Source organism: Eschscholzia californica, unplaced genomic scaffold (assembly GCF_041429995.1).
Source record: "Eschscholzia californica isolate CP2 unplaced genomic scaffold, dmEscCali1.0.p SCAF_1, whole genome shotgun sequence".
Taxonomy (NCBI): domain Eukaryota; kingdom Viridiplantae; phylum Streptophyta; class Magnoliopsida; order Ranunculales; family Papaveraceae; genus Eschscholzia; species Eschscholzia californica.
This window is the reverse complement of record NW_028238198.1, coordinates 30,173,948-30,197,021: the sequence shown is the minus strand read 5'-3', so window position 1 is coordinate 30,197,021 and position 23,074 is coordinate 30,173,948. Positions and strand designations below refer to the sequence as shown.

General features: G+C 37.6%; 1 protein-coding gene and 2 pseudogenes across 2 annotated transcripts; all 3 read right to left on the bottom strand.

Moving 5' to 3' along the window:
- Window positions 1-282: 282 nt before the first annotated feature.
- Window positions 283-4,099, bottom strand: LOC147565927 (uncharacterized). Its single transcript, XM_086652377.1, has 4 exons — window positions 2,373-4,099; window positions 1,337-2,195; window positions 1,060-1,245; window positions 283-913 (listed from the first exon to the last, which is right to left on the bottom strand). The coding sequence occupies exons 2-4, from the start codon at window positions 1,817-1,819 to the stop codon at window positions 632-634; spliced, it is 951 nt and encodes a 316-aa protein (XP_086508503.1). The 5' UTR covers window positions 1,820-2,195; window positions 2,373-4,099; the 3' UTR covers window positions 283-631.
- Window positions 4,100-12,254: 8,155 nt separating this feature from the next.
- LOC147565926 (subtilisin-like protease SBT3 pseudogene) lies at window positions 12,255-15,093 on the bottom strand (annotated as a pseudogene). Its single transcript, XR_015230318.1, has one exon. The product of XR_015230318.1 is annotated as a subtilisin-like protease SBT3 pseudogene (transcript).
- A 1,008-nt stretch (window positions 15,094-16,101) lies between these two features.
- Window positions 16,102-19,077, bottom strand: LOC147565925 (transcription factor MYB60-like; annotated as a pseudogene).
- Between the last annotated feature and the right edge of the window lie 3,997 nt (window positions 19,078-23,074).

Genomic DNA, 23,074 nt, shown 5'->3' with positions numbered 1-23,074 from the left:
CCTAAATTGATCTCTGACGTGGGCCTGCATCTTATTGTGGGTCTCATTTTGGGCGTTTTGCCCAAGCCCTCTATATTAAAGATACCTAAGACATTTTTAAATGTTTGAAGAAACTAATTTTTTAGAGAAGTTCTTCTGAAAAAGAAGTACTAATTTGATCTGGTTGTGTACGGAATTCTGTATTCAAGTTCGATCTTGCTTCATGTACATAATAAACATGTTGTCTCTACACTTGAAAGATCCTAGTTCATATACTGGGTTTAAAACAAAACAATGCATAGCTAAAATAAAAAGTACTTCTCACATTTTATTATATTATTGCAAATAAAATAATCTATTGCAACAAAAAAATACAATAATCTAGACTTTGCACAATTTCACCACAAAAGTCACCCATTCTACTTGTAAGTAGTTGTACCTCGGGCACTAGGGGCAATTTTAATTGTGTCGGTGCCTTAGCAACTCCCCTGCCCGATCCAACTAAATAGCTGCCCGTTTAATAGTCCAAATACATATAATTTAATAATAAAAAGATATCAAAACATAAAATAATAATTAAAATAATAAACTATTTCATTTTCCTACTCTGTTTCTTTTTTCTGTTTCTCTCTCTAAAATTTTAATGTCAAAATCAAGTGTAAGTGCAATTCTTGAGAGAGATTGCGACATTAAGTTTCTTTGGATCGTAAATAGTTAAACAATCGATTGTTTTATAGAATTTAGGTTTCACCACTTTCCCCAAAACGTAAGCTCTTGATCTGATTTTGAAGTTCAATTTCATAACCATTGGTAGAGTTGTTGTTCCAGTTGAACTGCTCAAAGTTGCTCCACCACCATATAATGGAATCTTGTTTCCTTCTACCAATACTGAAATTGTTCTTTGACTCTTTCTTGATTGATAGAATTTCTTAATCTGAAAAAATAATAAATACCCATATCCCCAATTCATTAATTTAACTGAAATTAGAACAGAACAGATTGAAATTGAACTGTAATTAGGGAAAAAATGGAGAATTGATGGAAATTTTTAAGTGGGTATGATTGATTTTGATTACTTACAGTTCCAGTGCCAAGAGTGAGACCAGAGAAGGAAAGATCTAATGGAGATGAAGTCACATGAACTCCGAAAAATGTTGCAGTATTACGAAATGTAAGTTTTACAGTTGAATTCATGGATACCATATCAGTTGCTACTCCTGTTCCATCTGTACCGGCTTGAATTATAAGTTTCTCGAATTTGATGCTCTGTAAAATTGATTCAACAAATACCCATTTCAGAAAAATCTCAAATTTGTATTCTAAATTGACCAAATTCTAGAGAGAGAAAGAGAGATACCTTCATGGTGATAACTGGTTTTTGAGGACGACTAGCTCCCCACAAAATCAAAGAGAAGAAAGAGAAAAGAAGGAAAAAACCAACAACAAAAGCAAGAAAATAACATCTTCTAGGAAAACCTTTCTCAGTTCCTTCATCTTCAATTAAGCCTTCTTCTTCAATGGCATCAAATTCTTTATGACCTCCTTTTCGACCTCTAGAGTTATGATGATTAGGGTTAATTTTACGAGACCCAGGTTTTAAAGATCCAGAAAATCTAGTTGAAGATGATTCACGAGAGTGATGACCAACTGATGAGTTAGAATGAGGAGGAGATCCCATTGGACTAAGAACTGGTGTTGAGTGAAATGAATTTGTGGTTTTTTCTCCATCGTGAGAATCTCTAGATGGAGATTGAACATAGTAAACTGGTCTTCTAGGTGGAGATCTTGTTGGTGATGAAGCTGCTAGACTTGTTACTTCTGAATCTGTTTTGGCATGCATTTTGATCACTTTCTCTCTCTAAAAGTATTGTTATCTCAACCTCCTCCACAGTCCACAGAGACCACAAAACAATGGGAGAGATAGATTTGACAAAATTACTTACTTTCTCTCTCTAAAATTAGTGTTAAGAATTTTGAGCTCTTATGGTAACTTGGGTTACTTGCTCTAGTTAATTATAGTCAAATAATAATTAGGTGTTTTGGAGTGAGATTATCAAATTAGGATTTTTGACATAAGAATTTGCTTGATTGGCTGTAGACAGGAAGGTTCTCCTAGTGACAAGGCAATCACTTCCTCTCACAATTACCTAACCACAACCGACATGAAAATTGTTACTAATATAGACACACCAAAACCCTTATTATTATGGGAGATGCTAGAGTGCCCAGTTTTTAGCCCATTAAATTGCCCAGCTGATGTGGAATCACTAAAAGACAAGGGTTTTTCAAAGTTTGACTACGGTGGGGACCGCTTTTATTTCTAAATAAGGAAAGTTGGACATTTTAATGGGCAAAATTGCTGGGCACTCTATCATTTCCCTATTATTATGCACATACCACTTTCTTTTTCAAATTGGGCCTTAATAGCACTATTGGGCACTCTTTATACTTCATAGTTTTTTCTCCCAAGTTGAGGAATTCTTTTTAGTCCAAAAGCTTTAGCCATTAGGCTAGGTTCCAACTTTTTCAGCATATTTCTGCTAGGGCATGGCAGGAGATAATTGCCTATTATGTTGCGGGTTAAAAGTCCATTAGTGACATCCTAACTGGGTGATTATTGATTAATGTATTCATGTCACTTAATGACCCCAAATCCATTTTCTAGAGGATTCCAAATAGTTTATGAACAGATAAATTGAAATAATTTGATCAATTTTTCAACACATTGAGTCTGCGTTTTTACTTGAAATCAATAAATTCAGAAACATGAATTTGAGTGTTTATTTCTCTGAATATTTTGACGAAATCTTTCTTTTGTTTGTTGCATTGATCCATCTTCATTGATTTCAGACTTGATCTTCATCTTTTTCTTGATTCCTATTATTCTGAACCTGATGAAAAAGGTCATTAAGGTGTCTTCCAATCATTTGTTGTGAAGGTGCCCTTCGATCAGGGCCGGCCCTACCACCTTTGAGGCCCATAGTCATGGCCTTAATATAACTTCATTCAACACGTTTATAAAACATTATGAAGAAAGTGAAGATGTGGTGACTTGAACTTTGGCCAATTGGGTCACTAGTAATGGTATGAACCAATCTACTAACTCCACTTTAATGCTTATTATTACGAAGAAGTTATAAAATAGCTTGTAACAACCCACTGGAGGCTTAGAAACTCAATAGGGGGCCTTTAAAATTGGGGGCCCAATCGCCCCTGGATACTATGTTAAGTTTGTAGCCGTCGAACTCAAAACCAATTGGTAATGAGCAGAGAAGACCTAGACATTTTATTCTTGATTGCTAGATTCTTCTTCCATGTGAGACTATTCTCACATTTTGTCTAAAATTTGATTTTTATGTTTGGTAATATGCACCTTCACAATGTATTTTTAAGGCCACCGTTTTGGGAAAAGTAGAAAAGTTTCCGGAGAAGACGGTGGAAAACAAAAAAAAATTCAAACCAAACGCACCTTATCTCCCTCTCCTCTCTCTCTTCTCCGGCCACCGCCGGTCGGCTATCTCTCTCTGTCCTCTTTCTATCTCTCTCCTCTCTCTTCTCAAGTCTCCCTGTCTCTCTTATCTGTATCTCTCATCTCATTCTCTCACTCTCTAAGTTCCGGGGAAGGGAATGGTCCCTTCGCCGGAACCCTTCGTCTGGAAAACCAGACGAAGGAAGGACTCCGTCAATTTAGGCAACCAGAACCAATTTGTACATTCTAGAGAGAGAAACAGAAGTAGACTAATGATCGGAAAGCTTTTTGGTAGAGGCTCTTCATCTAAAGATGACGATACCAATATGGATACATCTCCTCAATCTTTCTCTAACAATCAAACCCTAAATTTATCTCCCTTACCTTCTTCTTCTACTGTATTTGAAACTGGTACAGGACCTGCTAGACCATTACGTCTTGTTTATTGTGATGAGAAAGGAAAGTTTAAGATGGCCTCCTGAAGTTGTTTCTGTTCTTCATCTTGTTAAAGGACCTATTGGTGTTGTTTCTGTTTGTGGTCGTGCTTGTCAAGGCAGGAGCTTTCTACTCAATCAGGTACTATCACTTTCTTTCTCATTAAGTTTTTTATTACTTTATTCTAGGGTTTCCTTTTTGTTATCGAACTTGGGTAATAAATAAGGTTTGGTTTTGGTTTAATTTTGATTTGCTAGTTCGCTCAAATTGAGAATTCTGATCAATGAGCTTTAAAGCTAGTTATGGTAGATAAATGTATTTGATGAAAAAAAGAGAGGAAAAAGAGATAAGAGAGAGGAAAGACAAAGGAAAGAGAGAGAGAGAACAAAGAGAGATAAGATAAAAGCGAAGGTGAAGAGAGAGAGAGAGGGAATTAGATGACCGGAGTTGTCGCCAGAAATAATGGCCGCCGGAGTTGATGTTGGTGAGAAGGAAGATGGTGGAAGAAGAAAATCAAAACATAAGAAGTTGATAGTGTTTGAAGGAAACTGAAAAATTTTGTTTCCACCCAAAACTGTCTTCCCCGAAAAATATCCTTATTTCCCCGAAACATCGACCATTTTTAATCTGTTATGAAAGTTTCTAAACCTGAACATGAAATGTTTGAAATTGATTTGGATCAAACTTTATCCGGAAACACCAAAAACAACCTATTCTTGAGCAATAGGTATATAGATTTAATAGGTTTGGTAATCTAATGGACTCGGTAACCAATAGATTCAAAACATTTAGAGAGAAAAACTAGATTTTCACAACTTTTAGAGAGAGCACCTAGGATTAAAAGTTAAGGATAATCATGTTTTAAGTCTATCACAATCAAAATTCTTAACAAATTCATGTTTTCAATGGTAATGAGTTTAAGTTTGAAAGAAGAAATGAAAAGAGTTATCAGTTTTGGCTGCAGGGGCAAAACGGTCTTTTTGTCACTTTGGACCTTCCGCCTACTCTTTGGTGGACGGAAGGCCCACATTTTTGCCCGAAATTCACCCTAAGCTAACGGCCTCTTACATTGTATACGTAATTCTCCAAAAATATGATGGAACCAGGTGAACTTTTTTTTGTTGAACTATCACTATCATTAATACTTAAGCGTATTATTACAATATAGATTGACTAACACACAAGGAACATTCTTCCAAGACTTAGATCTATTCTTCTTACGAGCCCACTTCGCTAATTTATTGGCTGGTACATTGAATCTTTTGTTGATATGCACGAATTTGACGTTGTCGAAACAAATTTTCATCTCTTTGATTTTCTATATATGAAACATAGTTTGCCACTGTATCTTGTGTCTCGAGTTCTTCAAGTTTAGGATAATATTCTTACTGTCACTTTCAATTACGATCAGCTTTTGATTATTTTCCTCTGCCCATGACAGTCCCTGGAGTAATACTATTGCTTCGCTCTCTTCACTATTTCGAGCTCGAGTAACCGTAACTTTGGCTGCCACAAAATTCGAAAGGTCATTGTGAACAATTAAACTAATACCTATATTTTCAACAATATTAGTAAAAGACGCATCAACGTTAATTTTCACGTAAGGTGCAGGTGGAGGTTTCCACTGTTCCTGTGCTGTCGAGGTATGTATAACTGCTGAGTTAGTAGTTCTTGGGAAAGCTAGAATCATGTTTATTACAGTATTAGTATTATCTATAGAATGTTGAAAACAATGATCACATCTGGTTTTCCATATATGCCAGAGAATAGTTGCAAAGTGGATATCGTTAACTGTATAACTGTTTTGATTTTGATTCTGCCATGACATAATCCAATCTATGATAGAAATAATGTTAGTAGAGATAATGTTAAAATAAACCAAATGTTTCTTGCTAAAGGACAATATAGTGTTCAATCGTTTTTGTATCCGTACAATTAGGGCAATTATATATGTTTCCAGTGTATTTACCTATTTTATCCCTAACCGGAAGAGCTTTAGAGCATATTTTCCAAATAAAGAGTTTAATACGCGGAATGGAGGGAAGGGACCAAATAAAGTTCCAGTTGATTTGGGGGCTAGGCAGGGGGTGATACGAATTAATAAGGTGTTGATACATCGATTTGACCGAGAAAATACCGTATTCAGTGAGCGTCCATTTCATTTGGTCATTACCATCATTGTGAAGAGGAATAGCTTTGATGATATTTTGAGTCTGGTCGTCGAAGGTGATTCCAAGGGTATCTTCATTTCATTGATTATTAATGATTAGTGGGGATACTTTGACAAGATTCGAGGCATTAGGGTTAGCTACCGGATTGCGGGTGCCTGGAATCCAGTTATCAGTCCATATATTGATATCATTACCATTGTGAACTTCCCATGTGGTAAATTCGTTGACCTGATTTAGGTGTTTTCTAATAGTTTTCCAGTTCCAAGAATGATGAGGTTTGGCTGGACCCGGGGAGTCAGAGTTTGGGTAATATTTGACTTTCAGAAAACGAACCCAAAGGGTGTTTGGTTCAGATTTCAGGCTTACTCAGTAAGGCTATATTGTCGAGGTGGGGGTGATGGATACCAAGCCCACCGTGCTTTTTAGGAAGACATATATATGACCAGGACTTGGTGCATATACCTTTAAACTTTCCCCACCAGAAGGACTTTTGCAAAGTCGCTATACTCTTGCTTATGTCCTTTGGAATTGCGAAGCAATGCATCTGGTATCGGGGAACGGTCGCAGCTACAGTTGAAATGACAACCGTGCGACCAACTTGGGAAAGAAATGTGAGGTTCTATTTGGAAAGCTTAGCTTTGATCTGATCGCGAATATTGCTAAAGACTTTAATTTTTTGAGCTCCGATGAAAAGTTGAGCTCCCAAGTATTTCTCTGAAGTAGAGGCATATAAGGGTACGCATAATCATACGTTTGAATTTTGGGTGAGAATTCTTAGAGAAGAAAATATTAGACTTAGTGAAGTTAATAGTTTGGCCAGATGCCGAACATAACTGATTTAAAATGTTTTTGAGATTATGAATGTTATCTATGGAATTTTTCCCGAAGATGATGCAGTCATCTGCAAACAGAAGATGTGAGATGGTAAGCGCAGGATCGTTAGGAGGAAATCCAAGGAAATGGCCCAACTCAGTAGGGAGGAGAGAAGTCTACTCAGGCCCTCCATAGCAAGGGTGAAAAGGAAAGGAGAAAGCGGATCTCCTTGTCGAATACCCCTGGAAAAAGAGAAGACTGGACCAGAACGACTATTAATGAGTACAGACATGGTAGAGGTGGAGATGCAGTTGCGGATCATATTAATCCAATGGGTTGAAAAGCCAAGGTATTTCATAATATCCATTAAGAAAGACCACTCGATTCTATCGAAGGCTTTAGACATATCTTGCTTGAGTCCAAAGTAGCCAGTTTGACCTTTCATCTTTTTATATGAGTGAATTAATTCCTGCCCTATAATAATGTTATCGAAAATTTGACGACCAGGAACGTAAGCTGTTTGAAAAGGGGAGATAATGGGGTTGAGGTTATATTTAAGTCTCTCCGCTAGGATTTTAGTGATAATTTTATAAGTAGTATTAAGCAGGCTAATGGGGCGGTAATCTGCTGGAGTCTGGGGGGTAGCTGTCTTTGGGATAAGACAGATGTGAGTGTGGTTGGTATCCGGTGGAAGGTTGGCTGATGTAAAAAAGTTTTGTACCAGAGAGTAAATATCCTGGCTAACAGTATCCCAATTGGATTGGAAGAAGAACGGGGGGTAGCCGTCGGGGCCAGGGGCAACCTCTTTTTTAAGCCATTTTATGGCTTGATCAATCTCGAAATTGTCGGGGATTGCTATCATATCATTGTTTTGAGCTTGGGAGATAATGGGATTGAAGAGGTTGGTGATGGTAGGATGAGTGGTAGTATTGAATGTGGAATTGATGTTTAAAAGGTGAGTAGTGAAGATAGAAAAAATGTCATTTTTATTGTCTTGCCACTCACCATTGTTATCTTTGATAGCTAAGATTTGATTATTCCTATTACGTTGAATGTCCTGGGAGTGGAAGAATTTTGTGTTTTTATCTCCCAGAGAGATGAAATTGTAGCGCGATTTTTCTTTCCATAGGTTTTCTTGGTTTCTGTAAAGGTCCTCAAGTCTAGCGTTGGGAATTCTGGAGAGCGGAGATGGTGTTGTTGATGTCTAGTTCAATGTTACCAAAACCTCTTTGTTCCACTTAGATAAGTGTTTACTCAAAGAAGAAAGATTATTCTGAATGTTGTGTGGAGTGTGATTAGAGTTTTGGGTAGTCCATTTGTTAGCGATAAAATCATGACAATCTGGATGAGTCATCCAACTACGAATAAACTTGAATGGTTTGGGCTTTGTTTGGTGTTGGGTTTTGTAGTTGAGTATAATAGGGTTATGGTCCGACCCTACTGTTTCCAAGTGGGTGATACAGGAGTTCGGGAAATTCTGGAGCCAACAATCGTTAGCTAGAGCTCTGTCAAACCGCTCTTGGATGAGATTGCCTGCAAATTGCCTATTGCCCAAGTGTAGGGGTTTCCCTGGAAGCCAAGGTCTATAAGACCTAGCTGTTGGATGATGGCCAGGATTTTAGGGAGATGAGAGCTAGAGTTGTCATTACCTCCATTTTTATCCTGGGGGATGGAGGATACTATTGAGATCTCCTATAAAAATCCATGAAAGGTTATGTGAGGGTTTCAGTTTAATGAGAGCTTTCCAAGGAGTCATTTAGTTTTTTCTGATAAGGGCAACCATAAAAAGCGGAGACTATAGTCGGAGTGGTGTTGTTGGGATCCTGTATAGAGGCATGAATAATATTTGCACTAGAGGTTGTGATGGATAGATTAATGTGATGTTTCCAATAGAGAGCTAGACCTCCAGCTGTGTTGTTTGAGTCAACATAATGGCTAGCATAGGATTTAGCAATGGGGATTTTTTTATTTATGTTGAACGATTTGTTTTTAGTTTCAGAGAGGAAGATAAGATCCGAATGTTTAATATTTGTTTATTTATGGATGGGTTAGGGATGGATGTGCTAACCGTTGCCATATCTAGGGTCTAGGCCCAAATTAGCTAAAGCTATTGTTGTTAAAATCACTATAGGCATACCTATAGAATGGAAGGGAGAGAGACCCAATGAAGAATCAGAAGTCCGACAAGTCGAAAGTGGGGATGGGGAAGAGGACTGAGAAGAAGAACCCAGGCCAAGCAGGCCCAGTACTAAGGGGGGGGGGGGGGGGGTGGATAAAATCTGATAATTAGATGTGGGATGGCTGGTCTAACTAATATTCACTAAGGCAAGCCCTTAGGCCCGCTAATAATGGAATTAGTTGAATGGCCTAAAGACTACGCAGTGAAAGATTGGGCTCTGAAAAGAGAACCCCGCGATTAAAGGTCCAGAGTGACCAGCAATATTATAGCTAAAAAAGGACTAGAGGCACTCCTAGTATATTATTATCCGGGAACTAGTTAAAATTAAGTAGTACTAGTAGCAGGACAAGTCCTAACTAAGGAGCATAAAATGAGAGGAAAAATCTAAAAAGAAAACCAGAAGGGACTGAGACTATCAATATAGTTAATGCTAATAAGGATATATCAACTAGATAAATAATTGTTGAACTACTTAACTAGAGATACTAAGATGGCAAAATATTACTGCATAGATAATGTGAACTTCTTACATAGATGAGAGCATGCAGCTTGAGAAAACTAACAAACTTACGTGGAGAGTTTACTTATTTACTCGATCCACTTTCAACAAAAAAACAACATGTCTGTACTAGACTATCAACATAATTAACTAACCACCTGACAATTAAGACACTTAACAAGCAAAGAACATAACATAACTTGAAATTAGACTAGCAGCTTGATTAAACAGAAGTTGGAGTATCAACTTCCTTAGACTGATCTGGATTCTCCACCCCCTCCTCAGAAGATTCAGGAGGGATGATAATAGATTCCACAAATAGGTCTCTTGTTAAAGTCTCAGACATAGGGATAGATTTAAGTGGAGGAATATACCAAGGTTTGGATTGGTGGTTGTCTGAGACCCATGGGTTCTGAGCTGAGAGGGATCCCTATCTCCATAGTTACCCCATGAAGTATTGGGCCTTTTGATTTTGGAACTAATTAAAGGAAAATATTGCTTATTATAGGTGATCATGGGCTCATGAGAGTTGTATTTGCTTGATTATATTCAAGGTAATTTAGAGAAACACATTTTGGGCTCCACCACTCCGAGACAAACCATGTGATACATCCCCTTCTGCTTAGATCCATTTTAACAATAAGGAAGAAATCTATTGTCTCAGGGACACAATGAATCTTGGGTCAACCTACAACCTCTTGAAAGTGGGTCAATTGTAAAGGCCTAAAAGGATCTTTCTCAACTTACCTCTTGTTAAAGGAATTTTTTTTTCTTTCTTTTCTCCTTATCTTGGGTATTGGATAAAAGACATAGTTGCATAATGGTCCATAAAATTTGAACTTTCTAAAAAGAAAAATAGAGAATCAATCCGATTAGGGTGGTTTAATCATTAAAGTCGTGGCCGACTTATCCCGTTGAAAAGAAAAACAATCACTCTTTGGCTTCATCTAAGAATATTCACAACTTTTCGGATACGACTACCTTTTTTTTGTGCATTGAATTACGATAAAGTTTTAGTTTCTTTTCTAAATGTTCACGTTTTAAAACCAAAGTTCTTGTAAAATAAAGAGTGATACACGCCACGTTTGCATGTGTTTTAATAATGCACGTTCAACTTTTCCTCAGTAGAATGACGACAAGGCCATGGATTATCTCATCAAGTAGAATTTTTGATTTTAGTCGTTGACATTGTGGTAATCTGAACTACCATAAGTACAACTAAATAAATATAATACCATGAAACCAAGTATGTGGATCAAATGAATCGGAATATCTCATCAAGTTGAATTTTTTGATGAGAAGGATGGGTAGCATTAATGATTAGAAATTGAGATAACATTTTTATGTTGAAGCAAAGAAAAAGAAGAGAATTCTAAAAAAAGATAAATAATGTCATCCTCCTACATGATATGTCCTTCAAATTGCTGAAAATAGGTCTAAACATATGGTCCATATCATCCATATATATAAGGTATGGGCTCATACGGGTCCTAGCCCTAAGACCCTCTAGAATTTTGCTAGTCTAGGACAACAATGCTTAGCAATGGCTTGTTGATGACCTATTTCTTTATTTTATCTTTGGCAACTTGAGCTCTGAATTTGGAAGATAAGAAATAGAAAGGAAGAAAGAAATAAGGAAGAGATTGATTGAACCCTAAAACTAGGTAATCCATAGACCTTATCTGCAACAAAGTGGGAGAAATATTTGAAAACTTCGATTATATTTAATGTAGCAAGATTTCGTGGACAACTTTTTCATTTTTTTAAAACGTTGCAATATAGTGGCTTATCGAATTTGAGAGAATCAATCTCAGTCTGTTAGACGGTATACATGCAGAACCTTACAAACCGACTCCCGAACTTAAGCACCATATATGACAGATAACTACAATAGTAAGACAAAAGTATAAAAAAAGCATCGCGATCAAAAACTCACTTAAAATCTGAATGGGAGGAAAACTGAGTAACCGATGTGAACATACAACGACAATGACATTACGCCACAAACTAGATAGCACAAAATATTGCTAAAATTCAAAACTTTCAATCACATTTGCAAACAAAGTGAAGTGAAATTAAAATTAATGCACTGAAAGCCACAAAACCTTATTTTAATTCACACCTGTATTTGTCACTGAAGTTCACAATTAGGTAGTCTGAAATCTATATTCTGATGTCTTAAAGTTCTTGTATTAGAATATTTTGAAATTCATCTAATTATTGGAATTATTGTAGTTTTTTACTAATAGTTCGACTCTGCTTCGTACTTGGTGGATTATAGTATTCTAAAATTCAAATTCATGAAATATGTGATGTTTGAGGTCAGTTTGTGAAGAGTGTATTCCTGGAAAGAGTAGATCATTGACAGAAGTTGAATTTTGACTTGTTAAAAGTGAAAAGAATTTATAATTTATTATAGGGTTATTTCCCTAATGGCCCCTAACTTTGTGACCAGCTTCCCGCCTGGCCCCCTACTTTATAAGAAATGCCCATATGGCCCCCTTTATAAGAAATACCGTTTATTATATGCCGGTATGCCCTAGAGCACAAATTAGACTAGAAGAATCCTAATACAATCAGTATTATTATTCGATGTTTGATTGTTGTTGTTCAATATTGCTCGTATTGGTTTGATTGATAACTAAGTTATAGATAAAACAAATACATGAACATAATTATTGCCAAACAAGTTTGTCATGAGCAACAATCTAAAATTCTTTGAATATAGATCAGATTTTCTTCAATTCATCAAAGTTACATTATCAATTATTCAAGAACAAGGTCGGAGAGAGATGAAGTAAGATCAACATCAACCCTTCTTGTACTTACAAGAACATATCTAATCAGTCACAGGATCTGAGCTAAGTCTTGTAGCTACAATTGGACTTGTTACCACATATTTACCACCATCTTCTACCCAACTAAGTGAACCATGAACAACAACTTGTTTCATCAATTGTGGTCCCTCTATAGTGACCCTAAATCTTTGTTTCTCATACTTATCTTTGAAAACTAATGTGTCAGGAATGACATTGACTTGAAATCCTTTCATGGGTGTCAACTTAGCTGTATAGGTTGACATTCCCTTCCCGACCGAGGTCACTGTCCTATGAAATTCTTGAACGATTTTAGTATTAGAAGACGAATCATTTACGTTAAAGAAGGCAATGAAAGATGGGTAGTTGATATCTGAAGATGGGGTTAAACAATTATAACTAGTAGACGTTTTCCTTGTAATGGTTTGAATTTGTTTAGAAGTGTAGTTCAGTGAACACAAAAGATTAACATAATCTTCAGCATTTGCGTCGTAAATTAGCCCAGGATCAATGGCCTTGTTTGGATTAACATGACCTGAACCCATAGCGAGAGGGCTAGCGGGTCGGGATTTATCCCCGAGATCTTCGACTGGGCTGAGAGTATTATCCAAATGATCAGCTGTCGTCATTATGGCCGACCGAATAGCTGCTGAACTCCATCTTGGATGTATTCCTTTCAAAAGTGCAGCTATACCTGCCATGTGAGGGCAAGACATTGAAGTTCCTGATAAGAGATTGAAGTCACTGAATAATGGCGGACCAGATTCGAGTACAGGAGTAGCTTTAGGCCATGCTGCTAAAACTAAGGTGCCGGGAGCCATGATATCAGGCTTCAAGATACTTGGACAACTTGGAGATGGTCCTCTAGAGCTATAATCAGCTACTTTTGGTGCTGGATTATGCTTTCTTCTACCAACATAACTCTTTTGAAACTCTAAACTTGCTTTTGGATTTGAATTCATCTTAATGAAGTCTAATATGGGTTTGCCATCCTCAGGACTTATAAAAACTGCCGGAAATGAGCTTTGGAGGTAGAATTCTATGAGCGAGCTATTCGATAGAAAGATACCTCCAGCAACTGTTGAATTCTCAACATTGTTGACTTGTATACCGACCGAATCTCCTCTGTCTAAACAAACAACGATCTTAAAGCCGACACTGTTGAGATCTTTAGTACTATTACATGTGTTCATGAACACTAGGGGAACTTGGGTCAATGATGAATTGTTGAAGGGGTAAAGAGATGAACCATAATATGAGGCTCCATTACTTAGAGTTATAACACCACTAAATTCTCGATCCATTGTACCTGCAGCTACAGTTAGTACCCAAGGTATTCCATTGTGTAGAGTTCCATAGTAAGGACCTTCATTTCCGGCCGAAGTTGAGACAAAAATACCCTTCTCCATTGCTGCAAAAGAAGCTATAGCAATTGGATCTTCATACAAGGGAACCCCATCCAAACCAAGAGATAAGGAAATGACATCAACCCCATCCTCAATTGCTTCGTCTATTGCAGCTATAATGTCAGATGCATAAGCACCATTTTCCCACAGGGCCTTATACATAGCTATATGTGCTTGTGGAGCCATGCCTTTCGCTGTTCCCTTAGCGTAGCCAAAGTACGATACACCTTCTACATAATTCCCTGCAGCCGTAGATGAAGTATGAGTCCCATGTCCATCGGTATCACGTGTCGAATTCATTGAGATGGTCACATTTGGTAGCTTGCTAATAAGACCTTTATTGAAAAATTTTGCTCCTATGAGTTTCTTGTTACACATAGAAGAATTGAATTGAGTTCCATTTACACATTCTCCTTTCCATCTAGATGGAACCTCACTCATCCCATCATCTCTATAACTTTCACTTTCAGGCCAAACTCCTGTATCAACCACCCCAATTATGACATCTTTGCCATAATTCGAAAGCGGCCATGCACCCGACATGGAGTTTAGATGAAGGAATTCTGAAGAACGGGTTGTATCAATAGTAACAAGTTTGTCTCGAATCGAAGAAACAAAACCACGTGATTTACTTAACGCTTCTAACTCTGTTGGAGATAGACTTGCACTAAAGCCATGTACAACATGGGTATAAATATAGACAAAAGAATTGGTAGAAGTGGTGGTGGTACTAGTAATAGTTGGAAATTTTTCTCGAACCGAAGAAAGTGTTGAAGCATACCAACTACGGTGACTTGAAAACACTTCCGGCATAGCCGATAAATCCATATGGATGATATACGTGTCAGACTCCGACGAGGTGGAAGTGAAGTGTAAGAATGTAGTAAAGAAGAAAAACAAAAACAAGGAGAGAGTTGAAGTAGTAAGAGCCATGGAAGAAGAATGTAAAGGGGTTGTTGTAAGTAGAAAAAAAAGAATGGTAGTAGCTGTTTATATAAGGAAATGAGAGAGAGCTTCTTGTGTGATCTCTAATTCAATTTCCAGCAGCAGCTTGCCCTTGTGTATACGATAAGTCAAGTAAATATAGGTTATGTGGTTGAGGTCCAAAGTCCAAACAATATTCAGATTCTTTTGGATTAATGTTATTGGATATCTCTGTCAAGGCAATTTGGGACCCATCCATACAACATGCTTAATTATACTCCTCCTTTCTTGGCTCTTAGTTGATAGCTAGTGGTGGGCACATCTATCAATCAGGACCGTTCATTCTATATGAAGATGCTAATTGGACGATTGCATCAATATGCAGTTCTGCCCAGTTGGTTATAAAGGAGTCTAGAGGAAGTGTTAATACCCAAATTAAGTGTCACCAAAGGCATGGTAAAAATGTCACTAGAAGTCAGACAATGGTCACAAGAAGTGTAGCAAAATCGTCAAAAATAATGTCCCAAAAACGACAAAAAACATCAATAACTGTGTCATGAAAACATCATAAAAACTTGGTAAGACGCTGTGAAAATAAGATAACGGTAATAAAAAAAAGTGTTGCAAAAGCATCATCGAAAGTTTCAAATATTGAGACCTCAATATTGTAGCGAAAAATATAACAAAAAACGACATAAACAATGTCGCAAGAAGCCAAGAACATCACAAAATCATTACAAATATATCGCAAAACGGAATATAATGTCATGGAAACGTCACAAAAGAATGTACCAATAGGTAGCAGGAGAATTTTAAAAAAGCGCCACAAAAAAGATTGTCATTAGGGGTGGGAATCGGGCGGGTTCGGACATAATATAACCGGGCTCGGGCGGATCGGGCACTACATTGTCTAGCCCGCGACTAATTGGCGGGCGGATCGGGCCGGACATAAACAACAAATTGAAGGCCCGTAACCCGTCCGAGCCCGCCTGCCCGAGCGGGCTCGGGCCGGACGGGCTCGGGTGTTTGTAGGAAAAAATATTTAACTTATATCTTTAAGAAGCCTCCCATCCTTATATAAAAACTATCAACCCTCTCTACTTCTAACTAACAAATGTGGGGCTAACAATTTTAGTTAGCAAACCTTTCTTTAAGTAAAAGACTCCAAACACTTTGTAATTATAAATACACAATGTGGGACTAATAGTTTTAAATTTTAGATTACTTTGCATCCTTCCCTTCCTTTAAATATAAGTCTCCAATCACCTTTTAAGTCTAAATAGACAATGTGGGACTAATGGTGTTTCCCTCTTTTCTTGACTGATACTTTCAAATGCCTTATAAAGCAAACTGAATTGTGGGTTATTGGATCGAAACAGAGATGAAGAGTTACAAGAAGAAGTGAGATCCTCAAAACAATGGTTCTCCTGTTATTTCATCAAAGAGCCATTTCTCAAGAAAAGAAAAGGTTGTTGGTTGCTGGACTAATTCCATTAATTCTTGGTGATCATGATCAAGCCCATCCAAGATCGAATCGGTCTCTTCGTTGAATGAGGTAGTAATATTAGTAGTTTGATTAAATTCAGACCCATTTGAATCTGAGGAAGTCTTCTCCCAAGCTATGTTACTTGTGTTGTTCTCAAGTGTTAAGAGTGATTCAAGCTCTTCTTGTGACATGAAATGATCACAACTCTCTTCTACATCTTCAACTTTGTTAAGAACTTGATGATATCTCTTGCTTGGAGTTGTGTTTAAGAAATCTTCATCTTTTTTCTCACCAAAGCTAATGTTACTACTAATGCTGTTACTACAACTATTCTCATTGTGGTTCATTTTCTCATCATCACCGTCATCTTCACCGACGTCATGCGCCTTTTGCTCTGACCTAATCTCATGATTAGTACTACTAGCTTTTGGAGAAGATTTAATCCAACCTTGTAAGAGTCTTGAAATGTTCTCAGTGCTTGAAGCATATGTACTAGTACTTGAAAAGCTCTTATTTCACTTAGGTAAAATACTCATACTTGAAGCAGTACTAATCTTATATTGCATCATATCAAAGTTCTTTCTTCTACTTTTGTTTAGAAACTGAAAGACAGCTGATGATAAATTATAAGATGTCAAATTAGGGTTATGAAACCCTAATTGGAGCTTCTTAAGTTTTTTCTTCAAATGAGTGTTCCAGTAGTTCTTTATATCGTTATCTGTTCTCGGAGGCAAGTAAGCAGCTATCGCTGCCCATCTGCAGTCAAAATATCATCAGAATTTACTTTCATATAGAAAATGAAGAAAATTAGGTCAAAAAATGAAGTAGCTAGCTAGCTAGGGTTTTTGTTAGTAATTGGGATGTCATGATTAGGCTTTGAGCCATTTCATATGTAGTCTTCTATTTTTTCTTTTTGTCGCTAGGGTTTTTGAGATTATGATCATACTTGTTACCCAGGAAACTTTGTAGACTGATTATCATCTTTTCTTCATGTTGTATCTAATGCTTAGCTCTTTTCTTGCAAAGGGATTCATCTTTAATGGATTCAGATGATCCATCTTTAATGGATCCATTCTGAAATATAACTCTCTTATTGTTTTGATTGATGCGAAAACTTTTGTTCTCTTTTAATATTGTATCTAATGCTTAGCTCATTTCTTGCGAAGGGTAGTAAACCGATTCTTCCCTGCATTATCCGTCCATCTATTACCATATATCTTATGAGTCTGCACACAAGATTTTCACTATTAGACCCAAACCACAACTTCATCATCAAAAGTGGGTACTTTTTATTTAATCAATGAAGATGACAAGAACAGTATTAGATGATCAAGAAAAGGAATGATCCATCAAAACAAACCCTCTTCTTGGGATCAAATCATCACAATTAACAAGTAGTCAAATTTCATCTAAAGTGCTTAGAGAAAAAAAAAATCTTAATAAATTGCAAAAGTGTTAATAGAAGAACACTAGTTAGTACCTCACATAAGAGCATGTCTCCAGAGGAAGATAGTTCTTCCGTCCGTCATGTAATTAGAACATGGGCTTGTATTTCATGTGTATGATTCATTGTATTTCAAAAGAAAAAGATTGGGATGACCACTTGACTTAGGTCCCCTACAATAAGTATAGTTACTTCTGTTCTATGTATCTCTTTATTGCACTTCCAAAGAAAAAGGTTAGAATGACTGCTTAGACTTAGGTCCTCCCAAATAAGCATGGTTTATGATTTGAATGATGGAGTATGCACATTAAAATTAGGAGTAGGCACGTTGATCATGCCTATTAAAATGTATTAAGTATTTATAATGTCTTACAAAACTTTGTTTAGAAAAATCTATCCAAATATTTTTTGTGTTTGAAAAATAAAACACATCAAAATTAAGAGAAAAAAAAGACATGGTCATAGAGACCATTTGATATAGTCAATCACCATTGACCATGTCTCATAGTTAGTGAAGGTCACAAGAAGGCCAAAATCACACAACAAACTTCAAGGAAGCTTCAAATTTTAATCCCACACCTTTGAGTTAGAGATAAAAGAAGCAAAGGGAAAGGTTATATGTAACCTCTCCCTTTGGATTTGAAAATATGCTTTATTTAGGCACAAACTTTAAGTAAGCTCCATCTATTAAACCTACATTGTTGGGATAAAGGTAAAGAAGCAAGAAGAGAGGTTATATCAACCTCTTCCTTTGCTTCACAAAACAAGGCTTGACAAAAGCCAAAATTTTTAGTAGCTCCAATTCTTTAGTCCCACACCTTTGAATCATATAAATTTCATTAGGTGATATGGGGATGAAAGGGGTGTTTGCTCGGGTAGTATTAGTCGGGCAGCTAGTGGGCGGATCCTCGCGGACGGGTACCGGGCGGGTATTTCGGGCCGGGACTCGGATACGAGTGCTTGTCCGAGGCCCGCCCCCTATAGCCCGAGCCATCGGGCCGGGTAAGCCCGGCTCGGATAGCAATCGGTTTCGGATGCAAACGGTCCGGGCGGATCGGGCCGGATCTCGGGTTCCCGGACCGTTTTCCCACCCCTAGTCATGACAGCAAAAAAAGACGGTGACTAGTATTTACCGAGCTGCTTGGTACAATTTACAGAGCTGGTTATTTAGAGATCATCTTTTTGATATTCAGAGAGATTTTGTAAATACAACTCATGAACAATTAATAATTTACTAGTAAAGGTCTTCATTTTATGGCATTGCTAATATCCTCTCCAAACCCCTAATTTTAAAGTGAACTTGATATTCTCCACTAGCGCGGTTTATCTTCTCCGGTTTCTTCTCCAGCAAAATTTCTACCTTCTCTTTCTCCATCACCAGCGAAACACCGATTATCTTCTCCGACTTGTGGAGAACTCGATTTGCATGTTTAACGTCTGTTACGCCCAGCATCATTTTCAGTCAAATAAATACGAAGAAAATTATGTCCATTCAAGAGGGTAAACAAATATGATGCAGGGGCACCTGGCGTGGAGACTTTTTCCATGACCAAACCGGGTCATGGTCCAACCGGCCATGGAGAGTAGTTTTAGGAAGTCCCAATTTTAGTATGATTATTAGAGAATTTAGGTTTAGGAAATTATGTTATTTTAGTATTTCCAATAATTGGAAAGATCCAGATTTGAGTCTAGTTATTTAGGCAGTTGCAGTATTTTAATTATTTAAGAAAGTCTAATTCAAGTCTATCTAGGAAAGTCCAGAATCCTATAAAAGGATATCTAGTTTGTCCATTATTCTCAGATTGAGAGAAAAACCCCTTTGAAGTTTTAATAAAGTTGAGTATTTAGAGTTATTTAATCTTTATTTTAGAATTATTATTTAGTTTATTCATCTCCTTTAATTCCGCTGCGTTTCTACATCAAGTGGTATTCAGAGCCATAATTTTTTTTCCCTCTTCTTCACTTTTATCACAATGGTTAACACTACTATCACCGCTACACCAGTTAGGGAGAAAACACCAACCTTTGCATCTGAATGGGACAACATTAAGGAAGGACTATCTACAGGTAAGAAGTTGGAAGTAGGTTTCAATGAGTACAAAAAGGAAACAACAGAAAAATTCGATAAAATCGATCAACGATTCGATCAACTCAACGACTCCATCAACATCATCTCCAAACAACTCGAAGGTATGTGTAAAAATCAAACTCCACCTCCCACCACTATCACAACTCAACAACCCTCACAACTACCGACTACCACAAACACCACCCGATTTCCACCTCTCGGTTTTCCTCCCGAGCCCACGACACCACTCTTCGGTCACACCATTAGCAACCCCCCTCCGGTTATTACACCACCCTTCATCATATCTTATTCACAAAACACACCTTTCCAAACACCTACGTACCCCTCCTATACCCACACGTCAACACCACCATCGTTCTCCTTCCCCGAGCCAACTACAACACCACATCGACCACCACACGAAACCCACTTCTCAGCCGACCACACCAACTCCCAAACCAACAACCGAAACAGTGCCAACCAACCCCAACCAATCGCCCCTTTAGGAACCATTACAAACTACCAAGACCCCCGTAATTTACCCGTACACCTAATACACTCCAAACCCTATCAACCAAACCGAAACCCACTCACACTATCAACCTCATCACACCCACCACAACCTCCAAACCGAACCACGATACACCCCCACGGTTCATGATCCGGTTACACCACCTATACACCACCGCCGTTGATGAGTCGTGAAAATGCCTCATGTGAATATCTTAATTTAGACTAGTTAGTCTATTTCGAGCTGTTACTCTGATGTTTTGTTTGATTTTCTTTCTCAGGTCTCATTTACGGAGTTCGATGCGAAAACATCGTGATATAGACATACTTGAGGGGCATTTTGGTCATTTTAATGACAAGGGTATTCTGGTCAATATTAGTGCTCATGTGAAAGTAGAGTCCAAGACGAGTCCAACGGCGAAGACGGAAGTCAAATCGGAGTCCGGACGAGCTAATTAGAGCAAGTCAAAGCTTAGGTTAAAATCAAGTCAACTTTAGAGCTTTTAAAGACACGTGGCTTGCAATCCGACGGTGGGAGTAATATTTCGGTACAGTGTTGTGTCAAATCGGGGTGCCTCTGGCATTTGTTTGAGTTGTTAAGTTCCTGCAACGCGAAGCAAGATAAGTAAGTAGCCCTCACAAATCTAGCGGCTGTTAATACTCCCGCGTACGTGGCTTCATTTAAGATCACTTCGTACCGTACTAAACTGCTCCGCGAAACAGTATAGCGTCCCTCTTGCCAGCTATGAATGACGGGATTTCTAAGGTTGTCCGTGCATTGCGTTAGTCATACTTCTGGTACTCCCGCTTGCCACTTAGCGTCCAATCTCGTATACGTTAAATCTGACGGTCAGCTGCTGAGATTCATTTTAAATTGGTAAGACCACCTCCACTTAATCTTACATTACTCCAGTCAAACTTGGAAATCTCACGTGGAGTACTTTGGGGAATTGGGACCCAATTGGAAACCACTAGCTGTATACTCTAACGCCATTTTCTCTCTTTCTCTATCTCATACATATCTCCTCTACTTAACCGGTAGAGAGAGAAAGAGTTATTGGATAAAATAGATAAAGATTGAGAGATTGAGAGAGATTTGAATCTTAGAAGACAAATCAGAAAAGGAAAAGAAAAAGAGAAGATATTTCTTCTAGAGACAGGGAAGGAAAGAGAGATTTCGATTCGAAGAGATTGGAAGAGGATAAAGCAAGATTGAAAGTTAGAGATGGAAAGAGATCATGAACCTTTATTTCTTTCTCCAAACAGAATAAAAACCGAGTAGAAATCAAACAAGACAGAGAGTTGGACATGAAGAACTGATTTAGAAAGGAAATCAAAGAGAGGGAGAGAACTGGAAATTTAGAGAGGAATAGAAACAAAATAAAGACAGAGAAGGGAAGTTTTGATTGAAGGATTTTGAAGAGGATAACAGAGAAGGCTATTGATTTTATTCTCTTATAAAAGAAGAGAAAACAGAGAGGTTCAGACATCTCGGTTTTGGAGAGATCATCTTCTCTTTAGCTCAACCCAAACATAAAAAAATCAGAGAGAGAGAATAGCTGAGTTTCTTCTTCTTTCTTGTTGAGTTTTCTATGTCATAATTTGTAGAGAGAGAGAGAGATACAAACATTGAATATAACTCATTATCTTTATCATCTATTTTTTTCTTCTTCTTCTTCTTCTTCTGTTTGTTTCTTTACTGTTTGTGAGAGGGAGTGAGAAACAGAGAGTTAGAATAGGAGAGAAAAGAAAAGAGAGAAACAGTAGAGAGAGAGAAAAAAAAACAATGGAGAAGATGAGAAAATCCGTGGGAAAATGATTTTCCCACAGAGAAATTGTTTCCGAGAAGATGAGAAAATCATTTTCCTGAAGGGTGCGTTTGGCTGCCAGATGGAAAAATCAGAAGGAAACCATTTCCAGGAAGGGAAAATAGTTCTGTTTTCTTCCCTCTTTATCTCTTACTTTATTTTCATCATTCAATCTTGAATTCCATGATAACTATGATATCGGTATGTTCTGTATGTGAGTCAACAAATTCCTAGATCGAATAATTATATGTTTTAAGTTTTTTTTATTGGTTTTAATGATGACATCTTCCGGACTTTAGACCATTCATGTGTTTAAAGCCCGAGTCATAAAAATAACTTGTTGACTCATAAGTTCACCTTTAGAGTTGTTTCGTGGATAGATTTTGAACCCTTAGATCATCTCCCCATTTGAGTTCATCTTTTTATTTATTTTAATATTTTATATATTTTATTTCAAAACTAAACCCAAAATCAAAACATTTGAAAAATCTTATTACTTCCTAATTTTAGAATAAGTTTAGCTAGTCTCTGAGGAACGAACCGGTCTTACCGGAAAATTACAACTTGACACCCGTGCACTTGCGGGTGTAGACCTATTTAGGGTAACTTTCTAGGCCCATCAGCCGTCCACATGAAACCGAGACGACCATCACCCTTCCTCAACAACCCGACCACACCACACACCCACATCACCGAGAACAACTCCCTCCATTAACCCGAAACCGAGAACCCATCTTCACCCATACCCAAACCCGAGAACCTACAACACCTATCAACCGCCCAATCAACCTACTCCACCGACCACCCTTGGTTTTCCAACCCACTCAAACCGAACATGAACACCACATTCCACCAACCGAATCCGAATGTCCAAACCCTTGTTCATCGTACCGTATTCGAATGGAAGTACCATCATATGATGGTTCAATAAATATTGAAGATTTCTTGGATTACTTCTCACGACTCGAGATTTTTTTTGATGTTATGCAAGTGGAAGGTCCTGAACAGGTACGTTGTGTTACTGGTTATTTATCTAAAACTGCTCTTACTTGGTGGAAACAGGAATC

Excerpts from the sequence above, each read along its gene's own strand:
- LOC147565927 (XM_086652377.1), bottom strand. The coding sequence starts at position 1,819 with ATGCATGCCAAAACAGATTCAGAAGTAACAAGTCTAGCAGCTTCATCA. Across the intron at positions 1,246-1,336 it reads AACCAGTTATCACCATGAAG|AGCATCAAATTCGAGAAACT; the intron begins GTATCTCTCTTT and ends TCAATTTTACAG. Across the intron at positions 914-1,059 it reads TCACTCTTGGCACTGGAACT|ATTAAGAAATTCTATCAATC; the intron begins GTAAGTAATCAA and ends TTATTTTTTCAG.